Here is a 26,176-nt window from a genome sequence, read left to right as displayed (position 1 = left end):
ATTCTCTGTAGTATCTAAGCAGTGTGGAAATTAGTAATGCTGGGGCATACCCTATTACTGCTGTGCCATCATATCTTTTGAAATGCCTTTGAATAATCTGTTTGCTATTTATTGATAAAATGCACTCCTATTTCTTTTTATTTTCTTAATGAACAACTATATATAAATATAAATATATAAGTATTGGTATTGGTGGCCAACAACACTTAAAAGTTATTTTAAAAGGTTAACCTTCAATGGATGATTTTTTGTTTTTCCTGACAATTATGTTTTGAAGGTCCTCTCCCAACAGCAGCATTTAAAAATCAGCTTCACCCAGCTCGTTATCTGATAATAAAATATGTCCTTTTCTCTTTTTCTAAATCTAGCTTTTGGGGTGCTACGAACAATAATTGCAGTTATGGGGAAAGGATTCTCTGGAGCCTCCTTTTCAGCCATATACATATTCAGTGCTGAGCTCTACCCCACTATCCTCAGGTATGCATAGTCAATGCTTTCAGATATTTTTTTCTTGTTAAATTGAGGGACACAAAGAACACTATGATGTCTTGAAAGAAGCAATAAAGAGATTAAACCGGGGAAGGCAACATTTCTAGATTTAATACTACTTAAAGTTTGCAAAGCTTCTTCAAAGCTACATTACAACTGTATTAGTAGGTTAAACCTCCCACACTTTAAGTTGTCAAACACATTCCACTTGTGTCTGCTATTGTTCAAAAATAAATAATTGCACTGCATTCTTCTTTAGCATATAAGCATTTGGCAAACAAGCTTTATTGGAAAACACACAAGGGTCCATGTATTAAAAACACTCAGCAACCAAAGTCACTGTGCTGTGTGCAGAGAGAGAAAAGGAAAACTCATAAGATATGGCATATCCTGTTTTCTCCTTAATGTATGTGCACAATTAGCCCCCCTAGTTCCAATCACGCTCATTTGCACCATAGTGCAAGGATGTGTGCATGGTATCTAACATAGGTCTTGTCCCGGAAGGTTACTCTTCCAGTAGAAAATACCACACCTAGACAAAATGTAAATGTTTTCCCACTTTGGATTTTTGCTGTACAGTGCAAAAGAAAACAATTTTTTCCTTGGATAAAGTAGGTTATATTTAATTCCAAACAAATGGTTATTCAGACCGTAGCTTATATTGAACAAGCCGTATTTAAATCTCTATCGTGGAGCTAATCGGAATACCTAAATAAGTAGGTGCTCCATGTGATGGCATAGTGTATGGTGACAAGGGTGAAAGCAGTAGTGAGGCTAGAGGAAAGTTGACTGTAATACAATAAAATTGACTTTTCGAAACACAGACTCTAATCTGAGTTAAATTCAAGTTTCAAAATTGTGGATTTGTTTACATAGCTAGCTCATAGACATGTCTACATTTCAACCCAAAGGCATTTTTTATGGACTGGGTATTCATCAGGACACAAAAAAAATATAGCATCCTTCAAGTAATGTATAACTTAATGCAAGTGATGGCCCAAATATCCAGTTGCAAATTAAAAGACTGGCTTCTCTGGTGTCACTTGCATTTGCAAGTTGTAGGTGACCTAGGAGAGTTATAATTTGAGGGAGCTTCATCTTGCATATCTAACGCAATGTAGCAAGCATGAAAATTGCCACAAACAGAGGTAATAAATAACCCAAGATGTGCCCTAAAAGTGGACACATCCATGAAAGCGATTGGTTTCAAAATTTTAAGGCAAGAGTATTAAGAACCTTTCATACTGGCACAGACCAATGGTTTAGTGATTACATTAGGGAAGAAATAGTTCTCAAGAATTATTCCTTCAGTGGGAAATGTTTCTTGCAGAAAAATATTTGTAAATTTTATTAGAAACTCCTGTAGCTATTGAAGTTACAGGAGATCAAGGATTATAGCTTACTGTCCTGTTTTACATATTTATCAGTATTTTTTGAGAATTTACAGCCACTGTTTCCATTAATTACACCATATATACAGACTTGCACATTCCTTGCTGATTCTTCTTAAATGCAGAGATTCAACCTCAAACATGGGCTGACATTTTTTCATAAATGATTGTAAGTAAGTAAATTCTTTATTGCGGATTCATAAAAATCATCACAATGTACACCTGTGTGAGTAAAACTTCCATTAACATAATTAAGACAACGGCCATCAGTTCATTAAAATTTACAAAATCAATGTGACCACTTGGTTCGAAGGCCAGTGCTAAAAAGTAGCTGTGTTTGAAACAGTTACAGCAAAAGACAGTCACAAGAACGGGTGTAATCTAAAGGGCAATGTAGTGTGGAGGGTTATACTTCACAAGGGTTCGAGATCTGCTGTGAGAACAGCCTTTTAAACCCCAGTATGGACTACTAAATCTTAGTGGAAACTGAGGTAGAGCCTCAACCATGGACTGCTGATTCTTCTTAAATACAGAGATTCAGCTTAAGCTGCTGATTCCACATACAATCAAAGATCCAAACTCTACTATGGGAAGCAAATTCTTCTTAAATACAGAAATTCAGCTTAAGCTGCTGATTCTACATACAGTCAAAGATCCAAACTCAACTATGGGAAGCAAATTCTTCTTAAATACAGAGACTCAGCTTAAGCTGCTGATTCTTCACACAGTCAAAGATCCAAACTCAACTATGGGCAGCTGATTCTTTTCAAATACAGAAATTCAGCTTAAGCTCCTGATTCCTCACACAATCAAAGATCCAAACTCAAGAATGGGCAGCTGATTCTTCTTAAATACAGAGATTCCGCTTAAACTTCTGATTCTTCACAGAATCAAAGATCCAAACTCAACCATGGACTGCTGAGCCTTCTTAAATATAGAGATTCAGCTTAAGCTGCTGATTCTTCACACAATCAAAGATCCAAACTCAACAATGAGCAGCCGATTCTTCTTAAATACAGAGATTCAGCTTAAGCTGCTGATTCTTCACACAATCAAAGATCCAAACTCAACAATAGGCAGCTCATTCTTCTTAAATACAGAGATTCAGCTTAAGCTGCTGATTCTTCACACAATCAAAGATCCAAACTCAACAATGGGCAGCTGATTCTTCATAGATGTTGCAGGAGACCAGGAATCCATTGCCTTTCTCTGTGAATGATCCAGCCTATTGGTATAGGGGATTGATCTTTACCCACGCTTTGGGTAGCACTTACATTGATGCTTAGGGTCTTGTGAGGGACAATTCTATAACACTAATAAAAACCTAATAACACAAATCAAACTATTACTATCAAACAGTCATTGCCTTCATTCCGTGGGGCTCAGTTCTACCATTTCAGTATATGGCTGATTGTTGGACTTGTCATCCTTGGCTTGGTATTCCCCCAGACAATTTTCTTTCACTGCCCTAATGTTTGCTGGATTTGTTTATGTTGTCTTTAGGACTCAGTCCACTTTCCCCCTGCTAACCAGTGGAAAAAATCCTGCGTGCTCTCCATTGAACATGGTGAAATTGGTATACACACAATTTTCACACTTAATTGAACTGAAGGTCTAAAGTATATGATGTGGAACCCGAGGTCTGAAAATTAGATGCTGCTATTAGACCACAGCCCTCATTGTGCTACCCACCAAAACTACCACTGCAAAACATGCCTCAGACCTGCCACTGGCAAAATAGCCCTTTTGCTAAGCCTAAAACTTCCTTTTTCATACTTATGTCACCCTAAGGTAGACCCTACAGGTTTAAAGGGCAGGATGCCTGGTATTCAAAAATGAGGACATGTGTATTCAAGTTTTGCATGTCCTGCCACTGACTAATTTCTAAAGTAATTTTTTCAGAGTTGCAATGCTATCTTTCCCGTAGACTTACACTGGTTTACCTTATTACACTTATTAAGCGGAACACGTAGAGAAATACTTTTTCCACTCATTTGAATTGCAATTTAAAGTTCCCTTCAATAGTAAAGTCAGTGTTTGAGTTACCATTCTGAAAATGCCACTTTTAGAAAGTTGCCATTTTCTTCCCTAAACCACATGTGTCTTTCTACCAGTGCCCAGAGTGAATGGCTCTCCTGTGCTGTGTTGTCTATTCCTTTCAGACATGAGGACAAAAGGGGCCTGGGTGAAGAGCGAGTGGGTCAAGGTGACAGGATGGATGGGAGGAAGTTATGCCCCGTCCTGACCCTGCCTGTAGCACACACAAAGGAATCTGGCAATAAACCTACCTCTGCCTTTGCCCCCATCCAGTTTGGAGCCAAACCCAGGAAAGGGGGGAAAACTGGCCACAATTAATTTTAGAGTAGGCCATATATTGTCTCCAAAGGCTGGTACTGGGTATAAAGGTAGAACCTTCAGAACCTTCTGTCAGAACACTTCTGGATGATTCAGAAGAAGGACTGCCTTTCTGTCTGTAAAAGGAAGAATGGACCTTTAAGCCTTGAAACTGGGATCATCAGAAGTGACTCCAAGGATCAGTTTATGGACCCCCTTTTTGAGCTACAGGGACATAAGAAGCTTCTACAGGCCTTTCTTCAAATCAGCGGAAGTGAGCCCGATCCCTGAGAGGTGCTTCATAGGTCTTGGTCCATTGGCTAGCATCAGAGTGTACCCTTCCTGCCTCAGATCTACACAATCTGCCTTCTAGTTGAAAATTCACAAGTTTTGTGGCTTTTCATGGCTGTGATTGGCATCCTTGCGTTAGTAACGGTCACTGTGACTCCCGCAAATTTCAAGTTCTGATGGTGACCTACTCTTTGTGCCAAACAGTATCCGACTGCGTCGTCGCCAACATAAAGCTCCAGCAACAACTGCTCCTCCCACCGGCATTGACCTCCGTGCATCCCCCACTAATGAAATGCTCCTGCAGAGGCTCCTCATGTGGACTTGGGCTTTTTGAAGGTAAACTCCTCCCGGGGGCAAAACCTCTATGACATCCACAGTTCATTGTGGTCAGCCTGAACTCGTGACTTTGACCCGGTCCAACATGACCCAATACCATGAGTGGCACTTTTTGCTTTTGGTGCTATTTCCACTTAAAACTTCAAAAATGCTTATATCCCGTTATATCAATTGGGATTGTGTCCTTTTGGTGTCTTTGTAGGTATTACATTTCACTCTATTATTCTAAATTGGTTCAGGTTTCTCTTGTGTTGTGCTTTCACTTTATTACTGTTTGAGTGCTGCACAAATACTTCACACATTGCCAATAAGTTAAGCACGATTGCTTCTGTGCAATGCTACCTGAGGGTTAAACAAAGATTTATTTGGTGACATTTGTGATTCACCCTGACAACGACTGTGAAACTCTTTGCAGCTCTCACCCTCTCAACTAATACCACGATTTCTTACCACTGATCTTCATCTTTATTCTTCTGAATCACTTTGATAGGCAGAAGAATTTCCTAACTCTTAGTATGGATAACCTCAGTGTAATTTTCCATTAAAACCATTAATACAAATGAGGGAATCACTTTGCACTTGTATCTTCATCCTATTATGGATGCAGGTATAAAATCAAAGTGGACCTTAGAAGACCTGAAAGCGTGGCACAAAAAGATGCTGCACTTTCAATGTGCCTCCTGATGGCAGCCCTCTGGAGGGGGAAAAGGGGTCGCATCAAACCCCCCGGACATTTCCTTGCAGGTGGGTGTAGTCACTGAATGCACTCACCTGCAGGGGGTTCTCTGTCCCCTCTTTAGAGGGCAGCCTGTAAGCAGTGTCACCATATTTTACTGAATGCGCTGCTCCAGGGCAGCTGCAAGTTCACAGCTGCCCTGGGGACAGTGCATTGATTATAATAGGGTGCACCATCTGAGTTTGCTGAGGTTGAACCATGGCACAAATATGTACAGTACACCCATTAAATAAAATGGACTAAGATCTGCAGTGCTGAAGAGAGAATCTATTGCAGATGCAATGTTTGACAAGTCATACTTGCACCACAAAAAGCTGGAAGTGTTGGAACTAACTGCATCTGTACAATTTTCCATGATGGTGATGCCAGCATATCAGACTGTAGAAGCTGGAGAACAGTGCAGTACCAGATGTAAAATCAACAGAGGAGTCGAAGATGCAGCAGCAACAATGGGGATGACATGAGAGGTGACTTTAATATGTCAGAGACTAGTGAGCAAGGCAGTCCTACAAATATAAACTGCAGCACATGTGTCAGCACAAGGACTCAAATCAAACAACGTTGATGATGGACAACTGCATTGCACTATGAAACCCCTGATGCACCATCATTAGTTGAAACATGCCAGTGGTGTATTTATGTACAGCTTGTTTTTTCAAAATGACAGTCTGAAAACAGTTCAAGCATTGATATATAGCCCGAGAGTCTAAGTGCAGTCATTCAAACTGTAAAGTAAGTCTCCTCCCAAACAGAAAGCAATAGCAGAATGATGAACATGAAAATACAACCATTTCCAGTACGTTGGCTGAGTAGTGAATTAGGAGATTGGTATTTTTTCCCTGATCTGGTTAGGGTTTCTTCAGAAGGGGTGGTATGGTAGTGTACTTCTAGGCAGTTGGGTAAGTGGCTGTAGTGAGGGAGTTATTGAGTATCAGGGTGAGGGTGGAATAGATGGAGTTGAGTCCTTTGCTGACGATGGAGTGCAGATCCAATGGGGCTCTTAAGTAGATGAAGGTGAAAGTGAATGACTGCCTGGGTGTTAGTCTCATAGGGCTGGTGAGTGGTGAGGGAAGATAAGTATTGTTCTTGAGTAGTGTTGTTATGAATGGCACTGATTTTGTCGCTGAAATACAGGTAAAGATGAGTGCTGAGATCCTGTGATACAATGATGTAGTGGAGCTGGTGGCAGGGGGTGAAGTCCTTTACCACAGTGAATAGTTCTTTGGTGTTGTGGGAACTGTTTTCAATGTGTTTAGTCAAAGCTGAGGGGCTGGTGGATAGAGGTTGCTGTTGATAGAGCCATTGGGCTGATCTGTAGGTGCTTCAATGATTTTGTTGTTGTTGTGCCTCCATCGGAGTTTCAGTTGTTTATAATGACATTTGGAGATTCATAGTTCTTCTGTGTACCAAGTAGCTTGAAGTCTAGTCCTGAGAGTGGTGGTGATTTTGAATAGTGACAGGAAGTCTACACAAGCAGTGATCCAGAGGTGTAAGTTGATGGTGGATGGGGGGTGGGGGTTTGGTGTTGCTGAAGTGAACTATGTGTTTGGACTTCTGAGGTCCATGTTTACTTGGGGATCCTTTTCCAGTTGCACCAAGTGGCACTAGAGGGTGAGTTTCTGTGTTGGTGGTGGGGGCAGACTGAAGTGGATGAGGCAATGGTTGGTCCAGGTGAAGGGGTAGGCTTGACTACTTTGATGCTGGAAAAGTTGGTAAAGACAGGGTCAAGGAGGTGTCAGGCAGTGTGGGTGATGCCCTTTACTCAGATGAGTCAAAGTGTGTTTACTTTTTCCATGAGTTTGTTGGTGTTTTGTTCACTATGGTCTTCCAAGTGGAGACTAAGGTTGCCAAGGAGGATGAAGGAGCTGGAGTGGAGCATGAGTGGGAGAATGAAGTCTGGGAAGGTGTTTCTGAAATTGGATCTCAGTCCGAGAGGTCAGTAGAGCAAGGCATCCCTGGGTGATGTTATTAGAGATATGGACTTGAAGGCCAGGTGTTCCAAGAGGACACTAGAGTTTGTGAAGGAGCAGAAGATGTATTCGCTATAGATGATGACTAGTCTTCCTTGAGGTTTCTGTCCTCTCCAGCTATCTTGAAACCAGAAGGGATAACTACTATGATGTCAGGTGCTGAAGTCAGGGTAAGCCTTTCGGTCAGGAAGAGAAGATCCGGTAAGAGATCGAGCAGTAGGTTCCACAGTTCAATGGTGTGTCTGATGATCGACACCACAGAGTGTTGAGAAGTACGGAAGTCAGGTTAGGGTGTGAGATGTGAGTGGGGGTGATGTGTGGGTTGCTGACATTAGCACAGGGAAAAGAGGTGTATGGGAGGGGTAGCTGGCAGGGAGAGTGCAGTAGAACGAGCAGGTACAGCCTGAGGCATAGGAGAATCTACCTTAAGTGATGGAGGGGAAGGCGATGCCTCTATAACAGTAGATAACAACCTTTTGATTTCTGTGGACCCCCACTTTAACATTAATGGAACCCAGGGACCCCCACTGAATCATCATGGAAATCGGGGGACCCCCGCCTGAGTCATTACTGGAAGCTGGGGACCTAATTTGTCAATATTTGTTAATATTTTTTAATTTTCTAGGCTCTCGTGGACCCCCTGAGAAGGCCTCGCCGACCCCCAGGGGTCCCCGGACCACAGGTTGTGAACCACTGCTCTATAAGATAGGTCTGGGAGAGGAAAGAAGATATGAGGGACAGTGGAAGGGACACGCAGGAGCAAGCAATGGAAAACAGGAGAGTGTGAGATGCAAGAACAAAGGTAGAAGGCCACAGAAGATGGGAAATTATATAAAAGGAGGCAACAATTAAAAAAGAGAAGGCTACAGAGAATAGAGAGGAATGGGAGAAAATAGAAAAAGTGCAGCAAAGACAAAACGGGCAAAGAGGAGAAAAGGAAAAAGGTGAGATGCAATTGATGGCCAAAGTAGGAGCGGATGAGCAAGAGAAGACAAAAAGTTAAAAGAAAGCAAAAACAAGAGCAATATGTAAAAAAAGGAGCAAAAATGCAAAAAATGGAAAAGGATGCAAAAGTGACAGCGGAAGAGTGAATGGAAACCTGGCAAAGCTGAGAAACAAAGAAAGAGTGACAGCATACAAGTGAAAGGAAAACAGGCAAAAGGCCAAGAGTTAAAAAAGCAAACCAGCCAACAAACTATAAAAATGCAAGAGTGACATCACAAGAGTGGATCAAAAACAGACACAACGTTCTGAATGTGAGATAGCAGAAAGAGAAAAGTGAGAGAGCGGAAATAGAGGCAACAACCTGAATTCTTAAATTTGGTTTACATTGTTGCTAGTTCTTGGCTTAGGTTTGATGCTGGTATTGACTTTGTTCAGAATCATTGCCCTGTACTTTAGTTGTTCTTTGATTTGCATTATTTTACTTCAGTCCTGTTCCTGTTCTTAGAATTTGGTTTTGCCTTTGCCTGTGCTTGTTCCTTATTTCATTTTCTTTTGCTTATGATAAAGAGGCAAAAGTGATTTACTTAGCCGCACTGAAATGCTATCATACCGCCATCTGGAAAGCTCAGAAATCTTTTATTGTTTCATCCATTTCTGTGCCAGCCAACAAACTTTGCAACTTTTTAAAATTGTTAATGGTTTTCTCTCCCCCACTGTTAAAGAAAATTCCCTCTTCCCCTCATTGTCAAGACCTTTTCAATTTATTTTATAAGAAAATTCAAAACCTCTTTGAGCAATTTACTCTGAAGGTCCCACCTAGTTTAGGGGTCTCAGTCCTTTTTCAGTCAGGCCCTCTTCTTACAAGGGTTGCCCCTATTTCCCTGGAAATCTCAGAGTCAGAACTAGCAAAGTGTAATTCTGGCTCCCTCCGGATCCCTTCCCACCTACTATTCCAGATCTAGTGGCTGTGGTAGTTAACACTGTCCTTAACAGGCTGATGAAAAATTCTTTTGAATTGAGTTTGTTTCCTGCAAGTTGGAAATAAGCGTTATTGCTATCTCTACTTAAAAAACCCTTGGCTGATCCAAAGGTCCTTAGCAACTTTAGACCTATTTCTCCTCTCCCCACAGTTGCTAAACTTCTGAAAAATAGGGTCACCAAGCAGCAGACACATTTTCTAGAGTCCAACCTCTTCCTGCAAGATTCTCAATCTAGATTTCATGAGGGTTACCTTCTTGAGATATCAGAATTCATTAAGGAAATTCTTGACCAGAATTCTCCTATGACGGTCATGCTCCTGGATTTCTCCTCGGCTTTTGATATGGTTTCTCATGCCATCCTACTAGATTAACTTGCGAAGATTGGAATCAGAGCCCAGGCTTTGCTCTGGCTTAAATCTCTTCTGACTGATCGCTTTCAAGCTGTCTTTTTTTATGCTTGTACCTCTTCATCCAAGTCATTGGATTGTGAAGTGCCTTGGGGTTTGGCACTTAGCCCCACCCTTTTTAATATCTGTCTTGAGATATTTGCAAACCTTGTTGAGACTGCGGGGGTGAGGGTGTTCTCCTATGCCAGTGACATTCAGCTTCTCCTGGCCTTCCATGAAAATGAGCCTGTAACTATGAGTTCCTTCAAGCTTTGCTTGAAAGTTGTGGTGCACTAGAAGGAGGGAAGCTCCCTTAAATTGAAGTCTGAAAAAATTGATATTCTCTTCTTTGGCAACAAGCCCCCCAAAATGCCAGTTTATAAGGGCCACCTGAAAGAGGGATTGTAGGAGGCTGGACTGGCTTGTAGTGGGTACCAAGAGGTACTTACACATTGCACCAGGCCCAGGTATCCCTTATTAGTGTAGAGGGGTGTTTAGCAGCTTAGGCTGATAGAAAAGGTAGCTTAGCAGAGCAGCTTAGGCTGAACTAGGAGACGAGTGAAGCTCCTACAGTACTACTAGTGTCACATGCACAATATCATAGGAAAACACAATGCCAAAGTATCTCAGTGAGTACCCTCAGTATGAGGATAGCAAATATACACAAGATATATGTACACAATACCAAAATATGCAGTAATAGGAATAGAAAACAGTGCAAACAATGTATAGTCACAATAGAATGCAATGGGGGCACATAGGGATAGGGGCAACACAAACCATATACTCTAGAAGTGGAATGCGAACCACAAATGGACCCCAAACCTATGTGACCTTGTAGAGGGTCGCTGGGACTGTAAGAAAACAGTGAGGGTTAGAAAAATAGCCCACCCCAAGACCCTGAAAAGTGGGTGCAAAGTGCACCTAAGTTCCTCAAAGAGCACAGAAGTCGTGATAGGGGAATTCTGCAAGAAAGACCAACACCAGCAATGCAACAACAATGGATTTTCAGGCGAGAGTACCTGTGGAACAAGGGGACCAAGTCCAAAAGTCACGATCAAGTCGGGAGTGGGCAGATGCCCAGGAAATGCCAGCTGTGGGTGCCAAGAAGCTGCCACCGGATGGTAGAAGCTGAGGATTCTGCAAGAACGACAAGGGCTAGAAACATCCCCTTGGGAGGATGGATGTCCCACGTCGTGAAAAGTCGTGCAGAAGTGTTTTCCCGCAGAAAGACCGCAAACAAGCCTTGCTAGCTGCAAAGCTTGCAGTTAGGGTTTTTGGATGCTGCTGTGGCCCAGGAGGGACCAGGATGTCACCAATTGCATGAGGAGACAGAGGGGGCATCCAGCAAGACAAAGAGCCCACTTAGAAGCAAGAAGCACCCACAGAAGTGCCAGAACAGGCACTACGAAGTGGAGTGAATCAGTGCTCACCCGAAGTTGCACAAGAGAGTCCCACGACGCCGGAGGACAACTCAGGAGGTTGTGCAATGCAGGTTAGAGTGCCGGGGACCCAGGCTTGGCTGTGCACAAAGGAAATCCTCAAAGAGTGCACAGGAGCCGGAGTAGCTGCAAAAGACACGGTTCCCAGCAATGCAGTCTGGCGTGGGGAGGCAAGGACTTACCTCCACCAAACTTGGACTGAAGAGTCACTGGACTGTGGGAGTCACTTGGACAGAGTTGCTGAGTTCAAGGGACCTCGCTCGTCGTGCTGAGAGGAGACCCAGAGGACCGGTGATGCAGTTCTTTGGTGCCTGCGGTTGCAGGGGGAAGATTCCGTCGACCCACGGGAGATTTCTTCGGAGCTTCTAGTGCAGAGAGGAGGCAGACTACCCCCACAGCATGCACCACCAGGAAAACAGTCGAGAAGGCGGCAGGATCAGCGTTACAAGGTTGCAGTAGTCGTCGTTGCTACTTGGTTGCAGTTTTGCAGGCTTCCAGCGCGGTCAGCAGTCGATTCCTTGGCAGAAGGTGAAGAGAGAGATGCAGAGGAACTCTGATGAGCTCTTGCATTCGTTATCTAAGGAATTCCCCAAAGCAGAGACCCTAAATAGCCAGAAAAGGAGGTTTCGCTACTTAGGAGAGAGGATAGGCTAGCAACACCTGAAGGAGCCTATCAGAAGGAGTCTCTGACGTCACCTGCTGGCACTGGCCACTCAGAGCAGTCCAGTGTGCCAGCAGCACCTCTGTTTCCAAGATGGCAGAGGTCTGGAGCACACTGGAGGAGCTCTGGGCACCTCCCAGGGGAGGTGCAGGTCAGGGGAGTGGTCACTTCCCTTTCCTTTGTCCAGTTTCGCGCCAGAGCAGGGCTGGGGGATCCCTGAACCAGTGCAGACTGGCTTATGCAGAGATGGGCACCATCTGTGCCCATCAAAGCATTTCCAGAGGCTGGGGAGGCTACTCCTCCCCAGCCCTGACACCTTTTTCCAAAGGGAGAGGGTGTAACACCCTCTCTCTGAGGAAGTCCTTTGTTCTGCCTTCCTGGGCCATGCCTGGCTGGACCCCAGGAGGGCAGAAACCTGTCTGAGGGGTTAGCAGCAGCAGCAGCTGCAGTGAAACCCCGGGAAAGGTAGCTTGGCAGTACCCGGGTCTGAGCTAGAGACTCGGGGGATCATGGAATTGTCTCCCCAATGCCAGAATGGCATTGGGGTGACAATTCCATGATCCTAGACATGTTACATGGCCATGTTCGGAGTTACCATTGTGATGCTATACATATGTCGTGACATATGTATAGTGCACGCGTGTAATGGTGTCCCCGCACTCACAAAGTCCGGGGAATTCGCCCTGAACAATGTGGGAGCACCTTGGCTAGTGCCAGGGTGCCCACACACTAAGTAACTTAGCACCCAACCTTTACCAGGTAAAGGTTAGACATATAGGTGACTTATAAGTTACTTAAGTGCAGTGGTAAATGGCTGTGAAATAACGTGGACGTTATTTCACTCAGGCTGCACTGGCAGGCCTGTGTAAGAATTGTCAGATCTCCCTATGGGTGGCACAAGAAATGCTGCAGTCCATAGGGATCTACTGGAACCCCAATACCCTGGGTACCTCAGTACCATATACTAGGGAATTAAAAGGGTGTTCCAGTATTCCAATGTAAATTGGTGAAATTGGTCACTAGCCTGTTAGTGACAATTTGGAAAGAAATGAGAGAGCATAACCACTGAGGTTCTGAATAGCAGAGCCTCAGTGAGACAGTTAGTCATAACACAGGTAACACATACAGGGCACACTTATGAGCACTGGGGCCCTGGCTGGCAGGGTCCCAGTGACACATACAACTAAAACAACATATATACAGTGAAACTATGGGGGTAACATGCCAGGCAAGATGGTACTTTCCTACAGGGATCCCCTTACTCCCGGCATTGATGGCTAAGAACATAGGTGTAAAATTTGATTTAAACCTCTCTTTTGAGCCCGAAATCAAGCCCTTATCTGAAACTTGTTTTGCTACTCTCAGGTTGCTAAGAAGGATGCTTCACCTTATTCCTGAGGACTCTCACGAAACAATTGTCCATTCCTTGGTGAGAACCCTGCCACACGCCTTATCTTGGAGAACCTACTGCGTTTACCAGTGTCGCACTACCTTCAACAGATTCACTGGCTCCCTGTCATCAAGAGGATCCAATTCAAGGCACTCATCTTTGCCTTTAAGGCCTTTACTCATGAAGGTCCTCTTTATTTGTGGAGAAGATTCAAGCCTTATTTCCAATCCAGCTCTCTGAGATCTAACAAACTCAAACTGCTCCAAGTTCCTCGCATCTACAAAGCTAGAAGAGTTGGGAGTTTTTTTACTTACCTGACCTTCAAACTGTGGAATGCTTTGCCATTCAGCCTGGGAACCAGTCCCTCTGAATCAGTCTTCAGACTCAGTCTCAAAACGTTACTATTTGATACTTGTCTAAAGGGGACTTAGCCTGGCAGCTTTTGCCTTACCTTCGGAGCTCTCCGCTAGCACCAGGACATCTCTTCGGAGGAAGCTGGGTGCCCTATAAGTGCCTTGAATTGAATTTTGCTTTGATCTTTTTTGTCCTCTCCTGTGTCTCTGTTGAAACCTTGATAATTGTTACAGATGGTGAAAGTGACATTCTGAGACTTGGTCCTCTCTTGCACCCACCCGTCTTCTTTTTCCATAAAAGCTAATGTGTGTCGTCCATGACTCTGGGAGATTAACTGCTTCTTGCCTTATGATAAGATTGTTCCCCCTCACAGAGAGATCTCAGTACACACAGCCTCCAAACTATCACTTACAGAAGTTTGTCTATTGCTTTTCTGCTGTGTATCTTCCTGTTGTTTGGTGTACTGTTTTTGCATTGTTTTGCTAGTTTTGCCATTATGCAGGCTTTGACAAGTTCATGTGCAGTTTCCTGATGCCAGTTCTTTCTGACCTGCTTCAATCATCAGCTTCTGTTTTGTTCTCCTTCCATGCATTTGGATATTGTCTTGTTTATGTTAAACCTTTCCTACTGAATTCCCCAGTTCCTGCAGAGAGCAAGCACTCCCTTTTTGTCAGTCTTGTACGAATCTAAGCAAGGTCTCTGGGTAGATTGCAATACCCACACAAGCAATTTATTTTTTGGCCATTTTATTGTATTTATCCATATTTATTTAGTGTTTCGAGAATTAATGTAGTCAATGCCATGTTTTCATATTTATTTAAAAGAAAAGCAAGGACTGAAACTATGACGCCTGTTACATTTAAGCAAATTGATCATCAAATATAACAAAATACTACACTCACAGATAAATATTAGTATTATATACAAATATATGTTAACAAATGCTCATATATAAGGAAATCATATCTTGCTTTTTAACTCTCCATGCTAGCTACCTGCTCAGCGGCTGCAGTGGAATTCAATAAGGACAGCATGGAGAGTCTCTCACAAAAGGACAACGTTTTTGCATTTTTTCACTTTAGGAAGTTAATACCGACAGCAAGCATATTATTTATTGTCTGCATTTATCTGTAAAAAGCAGTAAAAACTGAAAATGAGAAGCCTTAATTATTGTCACACCCACACACCCACACCATAATAAAACACACACCCACGTCACCCACAAACCCTTACTACCAGAATTTTTAAAGCAGGCCAGAGAGAGACACTACCTAAAACAACACCAGCATCCACAGACACACAACACCATCACTTACACCACATCCACGCACCTCAAACAACACATACCAACACATCCCCTCACACATCACAACAGACACCACCTCACACTTCACCCACACCACATCATGGCACCTCAAAGACACCCTAGGTTCTCTGAGGAGGAGCTCAGGGTCATGGTGGAGGAAATCGTCCGGGTAGAGCCACAGCTGTTCTGAGCACAGGTGCAGCAGACCTCCATTGCTAGGAAGATGGAGCTATGGCAAAGAATAGTCAACAGGGTCAACACAGTAGGACAGCATCCAAGAACACGGGATGACATCAGGAAGAGGTGGAACGATCTACGGGGGAAGGTGCGTTCCGTGGTTTCCAGACATCAGATAGCTGTACAGAGGACTGGCAGTGGACCCCCACCTCCTCCCCCACAACTAACAACATGGGAGAAGCAAGTCTTGGCAATACTGCATCCTGAGGGCCTCGCAGGAGTAGCAGGAGGACTGGACTCTGGTAAGTCAAATCTTTATTACTTTATCTCCCACACCCCACCTGCATGCCATCACATACTCCCACCCTCACCCTCACCCAAATCACTCCACCATCTCCCACACACCCCACCATCATGTCCCACCACTCCCACAATCAAGCCCTGCATGCAGCACCAATGCATGGACACCCATCACCAAAGCATGTCCAGTACAGAGACTCACTCTTGCCCCAAATTCATCAATCACACAAGGACCAAGCCAATAATGCAAGCACAGGAGTAGACGGTCACTCACCCATTGCACAAGATGGCACACACAGATACAATAACTATGCATTTACACCCCAACAGGACCCATGCCCAACGTCACCGGACAAGAGGTGCCAGACATATCCAGTCCCCCCACGGAAGAGACCTACAGTGATGACAGCAGCTCTGCACGCCTGGATCAAGATGACCAGCCCAGCCCATCAGGGGCCTCGGGACAGTCGGTTCCCCTGACACAGTCACAAACCACCACAGGAAACACCAGCACAGCACCCACCCAGCGGGCCCACACCTCTGTCCCCAGGACACGTCAATCAGCAGTGTATCCACCACTACAGGGAACCCAGGCAAACCCACTAACATTGGACGATCAGGGACCCGGGGGCAGTGGTAGTGGGCACACGGTTCAAGGGACAGAGGCACAGGATAACAGGGAAACTGGGAGGACTGCTGTGCGACAGGGGGAAGACAGGCCCAGGGAACCCACTCTCCACAAGGCACTCTCCAACATCATGGGAGCTTACCATCATTCCCAGGAGACCATGGCAGCGGTACTGGCCAAGTTTCAGGAGACCCAGCGGCTGCAGGAGGAACACTACCTGGGGATCAGGGAGGACTTGAAGTCCATTAACACCACCCTGGTCACCATTGCAGGGGTGCTGGCAGACCTTCTCAACACCTGGAGGGACACAGTGGCACACCAACGGGCCCCTGACACTAGCCTGGATGATGAACAGCTCTCCACCTCCGCTGGCACTAGTGGACAGGAGGCACCACCACAGGAACAACAGGACACCAGCACCCCACCCCCTGCAGATGGAGAACCACCCCGCAAACGGTCTCTGAGATCCAGGAACAAGATAGAAAACATTGCCAAGACCCGCACCAGGAAATAAGACCCCCCTGAATGTCACCCTTCTGTCCCACTATGTCACCCTGTCAATCCTTAAACTGCCATTGCTCCACTTCCTATGGCCCTTTGGACAATGCACCTGTGAAACAAATAGACTGGACTCTGTCACGGACATTCCTCCACCATCACCCCAGCCCATTTTACCACCCCTCCACTTATTTGCACAGGAATAAACACACTGCAATCACAAAACAATCTGGAGTCAGTCTGTGCTTTCACTAATGTGTAATTGCAACATCTGTCAAATATAGCAATGTCAATTTACTTGTTCAAATACCAATGTAACACAGCTGTAGGCCAGGAGGAAACATAGCAGAGGGCACAAAGTGGGACCGACATCTGTGAAATGGAAAGTCAAAGTGACAAGTCAGTGTCCATACACTGACTGAAAATGACAGACTTATGCTAGCTCCAACAATAGTATGAGATGTGGGAGGCAGTGACATCTTCTTACCTGGGTCTCACTGGAAGTATTTCATGATTATGTTGTTTTGGTTGTCGATATCCTCTTCTTCTGCCTCCTCTTCTTCACTGTCCACAGGCTCCACAGCTGCCACAAGACCACCATCTGGCCCATCCTCCTGCAGAAAAGGCACCTGGCGTCGCAATGCCAGGTTGTGCAGCATACAGCAGGCCACAATGATCTGGCACACCTTCTTTGGTGAGTAGTATAGGGAACCACCTGTCAGATGGAGGCACCGGAATCTGACCTTCAGGAGGTCGAAGGTGCTTTCGATCACCCTCCTAGTTCGCCCATGTGCCTCATTGTAGCGTTCCTCTGCCCTTGTCCTGGGATTCCTCACTGGGGTCAGTAGCCATGACAGGTTGGGGTAACCAGAGTCACCTGCAAATATAGAGGGACAACTGTTAGACACACACTAACCCTTAGAGACAACCCCATACCCAGACACCTATTCACACTGTATTGTGACCTTGGCATCACCTATTAGCCACACACGGTGCCTCTGGAGTTGCCCCATCACATAAGGGATGCTGCTATTCCTCAAAATGTAAGCGTCATGCACTAAGCCAGGAAACTTGGCATTCACATGGGAGATGTACTGGTCTGCCAAACACACCATCTGCACATTCATCGAATGGTAGCTCTTCCGGTTTCAGTACACCTGTTCACTCCTGCGGGGGTACTAATGCCACATGTGTCCCATCAATGGCACCAATAATGTTGGGGATATGTCCCAGGGCATAGAAGTCACCTTTCACTGAGGGCAAATCCTCCACATGAGGATAAACGATGTAGCTGCGCATGTGTTTCAGTAGGGCTGACAACACTCTGGACAACACGTTAGAGAACATTGGCTGGGACATCCCTGATGCCATGGCCACTGTTGTTTGAAAAGACCCACTGGCCAGGAAATGGAGTACTGATAGGACCTGCACTAGAGGGGGTATCCCTGTGGGATGGTGGATAGCTGACATCAAGTCTGGCTCCAACTGGGCACACAGTTCATGGATTGTTGCACAATCAAGTCTGTATGTGATAATGATGTGTCTATCTTCCACTGTCGAATGGTCCACCAGGGGTCTGTACACCGGAGGATGCCGCCATCTCATCACCTGCCCCAGCAGACGTGCCCTATGGAGGAGAACAGCGAGCAGAGAGTCAGCCAACACTGAGGTATCACAGTGTGTTATTTGCAGAAACATTATTAATCCGGAATGTACATGTAACTGTGTGTATTCCAGGCCTAGATAGGTGTGACGCAGTTATTATCCATGCCATGTGGCCCCTGAAATGGCAGCTGCCTGACCTGTAAGGTGGGACAAGGGGATATGAGGTAACTGCGATGGCATTGTACAACATCGAGGTGGGTGGTCGAAGACCGTGGCGCTATTCTGCATTGGTTAACATTGGGCCCTATGGGTCCCAGGATCCAATGACGATGTACGCCGGCGGTGACGGTACGCACCGCCACGGGCGTGACCGACATTTTCTGTCTGTTCACTCACTTGATACCTGCCCTTCAACAGAAGAGGACCTACACTGCAAGTGCTGCTGTGACCTGTGTCTGGAAGAGACGATGGCTCGAGTGCCTGGGGAAAGGGCCCCTGCCTTCACTTCCGAGGAGTTGGAGAAACTAGTGGTTGGGGTTCTCCCCCAGTACACGCAACTGTACGGTCCTCCAGACAAACAGGTGAGTACACTGTGAGCATGGTGGATGGGCAATGCCTGCTTTGAGTGGTGTGGCTGGAAGAAACATGGGGGGGGGCTGAGGCCTACATGTGCGGATGCGGAGTGTATATGCATCATGGCATGGGTGGGAACTGGTGGGCAATGAGTATGACGGTCCGGACAGGTGAGTAATTTCCTTTCCCCCTGTACCATTCCTCTAGGTCAGCGCCCACCAGAAGAAGGGTATTTGGCGTGCCATCGCCAAGGACGTATGGATCCTAGGAGTCTACCATCGACGGAGCACCAACTGCCGTAAAAGATGGGAGGACCTGCGCCGCTGGACCAAGAAGACAGCGGAGGCCCAGCTGGGGATGGCCTCCCAACGTGGAAGGGGTGCCCGTCGCACCATGACCCCCCTGATGTTCCGGATCCTGGCGGTGAGTACAGTCTCATTCAGCTGACTCTGCGCACGAGTTGTCTGGGTGGGGGAGGTGGTCAATGGGCTCCCCTAGGCCAGGGCGAACTTGGTAGGCAAGGTCCCTTGTGAGGCAGGCTATGTGGCACCCCAACCCCACTAGTGGTAAGAGCCATCTACACCTAGTCAGGCTCCTGTGACTTCCAGGTGTGCAGCAATTGGGCTTAGGCCTTTTACCCCATGGTCAGGTGAAATTTCTAGGAACTGTTAATGCATGGCGTAGTGCAGAGGGCTGCTCCATGTGTGTTGTGTCCGTCAACGGTAGTGGTGTTGCATGCACTGAACATGTCTTTCCTCTGTCTTTCCCCCCCCTTTTTGTGGTCTCCCTGTTCTTGTGTGCAATAGCATCAATAGGTGGAGGAGCATTGGCACCATAGCAGGAGGGAGCTGCATCCCACTTGGCCCTAGAGGGTGAAGCAATGGAGTCTGAAGCCATCAGTGGGACGGAGGGCGAGGGAGCTCCACGACGGGGACAGGAGCAAAGACCAGTGACAGCGACTCCTCCTCTGATTGGAGCTCCCTTGCGGTAGCGGGCACCTCTGTGCCCACCGCATCAACAGGTACAGCCGCCACCCCCCCCTACCAGCACCTCCCTCCTAGCAGCCCCTCAGCGTGTTTCCCATGCCCGCTCACCCAGGAGGGTGGGCATCTCCTTCGCCCCAGGCACCTCAGGCCCTGCCCCAGTCAGCCCTGCTGCCCTCAGTGAGGAGGCTATTGACCTCCTGAGATCCCTCACTGTTGGGCAATCTACCACTGTGAATGCCATCCAGGGTGTTGAGAGGCAATTGCAACAAACAAATGCATACCTGGAGGGCATTCATTCTGGCCAGGCAGCCCAACAGAGAGCATTTCAGGCTCTGGCATCAGCACTGATGGCAGCCATTGTCCCTGTGTCCAGCCTCCCCCCTCCAACCTCCTCCACCCAGACCCAATCCCCTGTACCTCAGCCTATCCCATGCACACCATCAGACCAGCATGCACACACCTCAACACACAAGAGTGGCTCAGTCAAACATAAGCACCACACGTCCCACAGGCACTCACACAAGCACCATACCCATGCAGACATACCAACATCCACTTCCTCCACTGTGTCACCCTCCTCCACGTCTCCCTCCTCCATCCCTGTCTCGTTTCCACTCACACCTGCATGCACTACATCCTCAGCCACTACCTCCATCACCAGCACGCCCATCACCACACACCGCTCACGTGCAATCACCACCCCCACTACCATTCACACATCCCCAGTGTCCTCTCCCAGTGTGTCTGTGAGCCCTCCTCCCAAAGTACACAAACGCAGGCACACACCCACCCAACAGCCATCCACCTCACAACAGCCTCCGGCCCATGCACCTTCACCCAAATTCAGCAGACATACACCTCCTACAACCACTACCTCTTCCTCCTCTCCCAAACCCCCTCCATCTACCCGTCCCAGTGTGTCTAAAAAACTTTTCCTGGCAAGCATTGACCTCTTCCCTACACCTCCCCCCCTGTCCTTCCCCTAGGGCCAGGCTTTCCAGGTCCCAGCCCAGCACCTCAGCCACCAAATACCCAGGCACAGTGGTGCCAGCAACTGCAGGGTCATCGAGTGCGCCACCCATCAGGGCTGCCAGTGTGCCACGTAGCGAGGGCAAGGACATTCCGCCACCTGCCAAGGTGAAAAAGGTGTCCACATCCCAGAGGGAGAAGCCGAAACTACCAGCCACCAGGGCTCAGCGAAAACGAAAGGGGATAGTGGCAAGACAACTGCGCCACCATCAAAGGTGGGGAATGGCCAAAAACAGAAGGGCATGGTGGCACCGACTGAGGGACCAGTGTCACACATGTCCACGTCCACGCCAACCTGTACGGCGGCGAACACCGCTAGCTGCCCTGCCACCGGCACCTGCACCGCCACCTGCACCGCCTCTGGCACGTCTACAGCTGCTGCGACAGTCCCCAGTCTCTTCCCCGTGGGCAGCCGTCCGAGGCTGCAGGAGACATCCTGCTTTCTCCCTTAGCAGGTGCTGACCCATGCACCATCGCCAGCACCGCTGCCACGGACCACGCCGCCAGCACCGCCGCCACAGACAACGCCGCAAGTACCGCCGCCACAGACACCACCGCAAGCAGCGCCGCACCACCGCTGACATGCCTACCCTCCCCAGTGGTCAGTCGTCCGAGGCTGGAGGAGAGTTCCAGGACCCTGAGCAGCTTCCATGAAGCATTACTGTCATCACTGTTGGCACCTGCAGGTGAAAGGCGAAGCCGCAGCAGTGTGGGGTATGTCGCTGCCTCCATGGCGTATCTTGCTAACTGTACCTCGCCAATGTCGTGCCATGCACACCCAGGTGAGGGAATTGTACCGGCCACACTGCACGTGGAGCACTCTGGGCACAAGGCCCCCTCCAGAACCAGTGGAGAAATACATCCACTAACTCAGTCCTTGGCAGGATGAAGCACTCTGGGCAAAAAGCCCCCTCCAGAACCAGTGGAGAAATACATCCACTACCGCAGTCCTTGGCAGGATGAAGCACTCTGGGCACAAAGCCCCCTCCAGAACCAGTGGAGACTGTTATCCACTTGAGAGAATGTGGCTTTGCACTCCCCAGGATAAAGCAGTGGGCAAACCACCCACTGGAGAGACTTGAGAGACTGTGGCTTTGCACTCCCCAGGATAGAGCAGTGGGCAAACCACCCACTGGAGAGACTTGAGAGACTGTGGCTTTGCACTCCCCAGGATAGAGCAGTGGGCAAACCACCCACTTGAAAGACTTGAGAGACTGTGGCTTTGCACTCACCAGGATAAAGCAGTGGGCAAACCACCCACTGGAGAGACTTGAGAGTCTGTGGCTTTGCACTCCCCAGGATAGAGCAGTGGGCAAACCACCCACTGGAGTGACTTGAGAGACTGTGGCTTTGCACTTCCCAGGATACAGTAGTGGGCATGGAGCCCCCTTGTGCAGCAGTGGTGTCGTGAGTTCATCTGGCTGAGGTGCCCCCTCCCACTCCCCCCGAGGTGCCTGTGTATTTTCGATCTGATGCCCTAGCATTGTTCTCTCCGTTTCCAGTCAGGTATCTTGTGTGGGCTTTGCCCATGCATTTTGGGCCCAGTGGTCCACCGACAATGATTGGTGCACTATCCGGACTTGTGTAATTGGTGTACATAATTGTATATACTGGATTTTGAATTTTGACAATGAGATTTCACATGATTACATTTGTTCAAAAAATTTCCTTTTGTCCTTGTGTTCTTCCAGGGGGTGGGGGGAGTGTATATGTAATGCTGCATGTATTTTTGTGTGTGGAGTTGTGGGTGAGGGTGGGGGTGGGGGTGTTGTGTGTTACGTGTTGCATGTGTGTGTCACTCTTCCCACCCCCTGTGTTGTAGGTGCAGTACTCACCATGGTCATCGCCGCCGCTGTTCGTACTCCTGATAGAAGAGGAGGTAGACCACCATCGGCAGTATCTGCAATTCGGGCTCCATGGCATCCTGGTTCCTCGTTGGGTGTCGAGAGGTGAGTGGTTTCCCTTCTGTTTACTGTTTCCGCCGTGTTTTTATTCGCATTGGTTCCACCCCGGAAAAGGTGGCGGATAGGCGTCTTGAAATACAGTGGGCGGTAATTTGTCTACCGCCTGTCTGTTGGCAGTTACCGCCGCGGTGTTTGTTTGTACCGCCCTGGTGGTCGGAGTGTTAAAGTGGCTGTCTATGTTGGCGGTTTCCGCCATGGTCGTAATCCCATTTTATTTCCCGCCGGCCTGTTTGCGGTATTACCGCCACTTTAACACCAACCGCCAGGGTTGTAATGAGGGCCCATGTCTCACTTTGGCTGGCTGACCCTTCCATGCTTACCTTTGATTTCATTTGTAATCCTGAGCTGCACTTGATGTCAGCTTGTAGACTACATAATGAAAAGGGATTTTTGCAATCTTTGTTGCAGCAAAAAGAGTAAATTCCCATCACTACAGTAGTTTTATAAAGGAAAATGTTCCCAATTGTGCAACTCCAGAATGCAGTGCCAGGACAATGATTCCTCCAAAGACAATTCCCAAAAACTTTATAGAGGGACAACATCTTATCAAATTAGTATTTCAAAGTCCCTATTTAGAATTTCTGTATATATTTCTTTGTTAAATACTAATGATCTTAGAGACCCTTTTCTTGACAGTGCTTTCCCTGTCAGCTTATCAAACATAGTTGGGTTTTTAAGTTTTTATGAACTGCAAAGCCCCTATGATTCATCACTGAGCCATCATGTACCGCAAATATAGCTCTTCAGTCCTATCTGACTTTAAACCAAAGGAAAAATTGCTTTGCAATCTTTGGCTAAGTCACAAGTGAGTGAAGTTGAACTGAAGTACTCCATTAGACAACTCTATGTTTTTAAGAAAGAGATCATGTATTTACATGATGATTATGTCTGACTACACTTAGATAACATTACCAAGTGACCTATGTCCTCAAGGAAGAGTCATATTTCAGTCAACTTGACATTGTTTCATTGAACATCAGTGATATTCAGACTTCACTGAACGGTTTAAATGCAGGCTTGAATCTTTGAAAATGAGAGCACAGCTATAGAAAGAATATGCCTTCAGCTATAGATTAAATTGAAACACTCCTCCTTCTCTGCTCAGAGGATTAAGCAGGGTCTCCCTGAAACAAGCCCTTACTATGCAGGTATCAAGTTGATATCCTGTACCGATACCATAAGCTCTTGAACGTAGAGACAACAGCATTACAGTCTCTAAGATTATACTGAAACTTGATTTAAATGAAAAGAAACTGTGCTCATGTCCATTTGTGAACCTCTACAAGCTTTTCATGTTGATATGGACTTATCTATTTCTTCAGTGCCAGATCAGCACTTGGATAACAAGAATGTAATGATTTTCTGGACCGTTCAGTATGTGAGTACAGAGACATTTCTACATTATCCAGTGCTGAGGAAACCACAATGTAAAATTCCACTGTCTTTGTACTTGTTCCTTGCGTTCTGACACTGAGTGGGACATTGATTTCACTATTGAACCTATTTGTGGTTGAGAATCTACTATGGTCCCACCTGACCCAAGTTTTCAGAACCTGAAATGACTATGTAGCAGTAAGACCTACATTCTAGCATTGTGATACACAACCTTTTGATAACTACTGTATTCAGTGTCATGTTGGCTAAAACTGTAAGTCAATGAAAGATTGTCATGATGTAACAAGATATTTCAAAGCGCTCAACTAACGATGACAAGGACAGTGCACCGAGAAGTTCACTCGAAGCTACAAGTAATACTTCAGAAATATCGTCTGACATGGAAGTATTTCAAGTACCGGTATGTTACAGTACTAACCTTACTGTTATATGGTTACTTCTAAGATAATAGGACTGCGTACTGGGACGGCAGAACTTCAGAATGTGGGGACATTTCTACACCATCAGAAACTGTTGGCCTGCTTCCTGGTTAGCGAAAGCACAAAAGCGATATGAGATACGTTTTCCATAAATTTACTGAAATAATCATGATCTTGCCTCTAGAAAATGAGGTGTGATAATTAGGCAGTTAAAACAGAATAAAGTTACCACCATAATAAACATGGTAAAGAAAAATACAGAATCCATCCATGGTGTGTATTTGCTAGAGATTCTTTCAGAGTCTTGCCTACCTCTAAGACAATACTGAGAGCATAGTGGGTGTACCCTTCTGCCTTGCCCCATCTAATCGATTAGCCTTTGCCCCATAGCTGTAATTGATGTCAAGAGTCTGTCTGTAGTGAGCATGGTAATCCTCTTTGGGAGCTGGTACATTAGTGCCAGCAGAGCTGCATGTCAAACACAGAGGTTTTCCCAGGATGATCCTGGCTGGAATGCCCTTCTGCCCTTTCCGGGTCAATTCACCATTTTTATAATGAAACCCACACTGTATTAGATACACAGCTCTGATGTGATGCTATGTCTAGATGTTAGAAGCAGACTCCCAAGCGGGCAACACAAGCACCAGAATACTGCACACTGAGCATGTGTCCAGACAGGCTAAGTAAAACAACCTGTACCATGCATTCCCAGAATACCATCAGGCAAGCCAAGTGTAGAAAACATCACAGCTAAAACAATGCAGCTAAATGTAAAAAATACAAAATGAAAATGAAACTAAGAATGGGTGAACCACATTGGGTCAAGAGGTCCTCACAACAATACAGGCTTCACAACTAGGAGTAAGTGGAAGATGTACAAAAGACTCAGAAACATGAGTAAATGGAGTAAATCAATACTCTGAATTACTGGTGCCTTCTACTCTTGAAGAGAAGTGTTTCTTCACTATTTCACAAGGGAATCCACCTAATGTGAATCTGGGCCCCAAGGAGGTCCTCACTCTAATACCCTTCACCATTCCTGAGGAAAGCCAGGTCACTAAGAAAATACTCACTGCAACTCTTTCCAAAGAACTATCTGAAGACTACCTCTGACTCCTGTGAACTAGGACAGCCTAGGCACCAGAGATTTACTTACCCCAAGAGCTGTAACCTCTCCATAGTACAGTTCTAGCACAAACTCTTACTCATCCAGAAAACAAAACAACCTATTTGTCAGTTTATAGTTCTAATGACAACAGAGGTTTTAAGGGAAATGACCCTCATTTAATTTTTATTTTGAACATGCTGGTGTTCTGAAAAGGAAAGTGTCCTGGTTAACCATCATTATCCTCCATGTTCATGTTCACAAGTACCCTTGAAGCAGATTCATGAACCATTCATACTTGTCAAAGGTTTTAAACTGTATTTCATGTTTGGAAGCTTTTTTGCCTTTTGGCACCCAGGCCTGACTGGGCCTGACCCTTTGGGGAGTGTTGGAAAATGGGTTATTGGTAAGGGCAGGTAAGTACCTACACTTAGCAATAGGCCACTAACCTCCACTTAGATCCAGTTAGGTCTCAGTAAATTAATC

The 26,176-nt window shown here is 46.3% G+C and overlaps 1 protein-coding gene across 1 annotated transcript in view; it reads left to right on the top strand.

Moving 5' to 3' along the window:
- Positions 1-26,176, top strand: part of LOC138297168 (solute carrier family 22 member 7-like) — a 229,137-nt gene that overhangs the window by 189,923 nt on the left and 13,038 nt on the right. Inside the window, exon 8 of the mRNA XM_069236661.1 lies at positions 369-477. Within this exon, the coding sequence (XP_069092762.1) occupies positions 369-477 (109 nt within the window). The remainder of the gene's footprint in view (positions 1-368; positions 478-26,176) is intronic.

Source organism: Pleurodeles waltl, chromosome 5 (genome assembly GCF_031143425.1).
Source record: "Pleurodeles waltl isolate 20211129_DDA chromosome 5, aPleWal1.hap1.20221129, whole genome shotgun sequence".
Classification (NCBI taxonomy): Eukaryota; Metazoa; Chordata; class Amphibia; order Caudata; family Salamandridae; genus Pleurodeles; species Pleurodeles waltl.
Note: the sequence above shows the minus strand (reverse complement) of the source record. Positions and strands in the feature narration are given on the sequence as shown.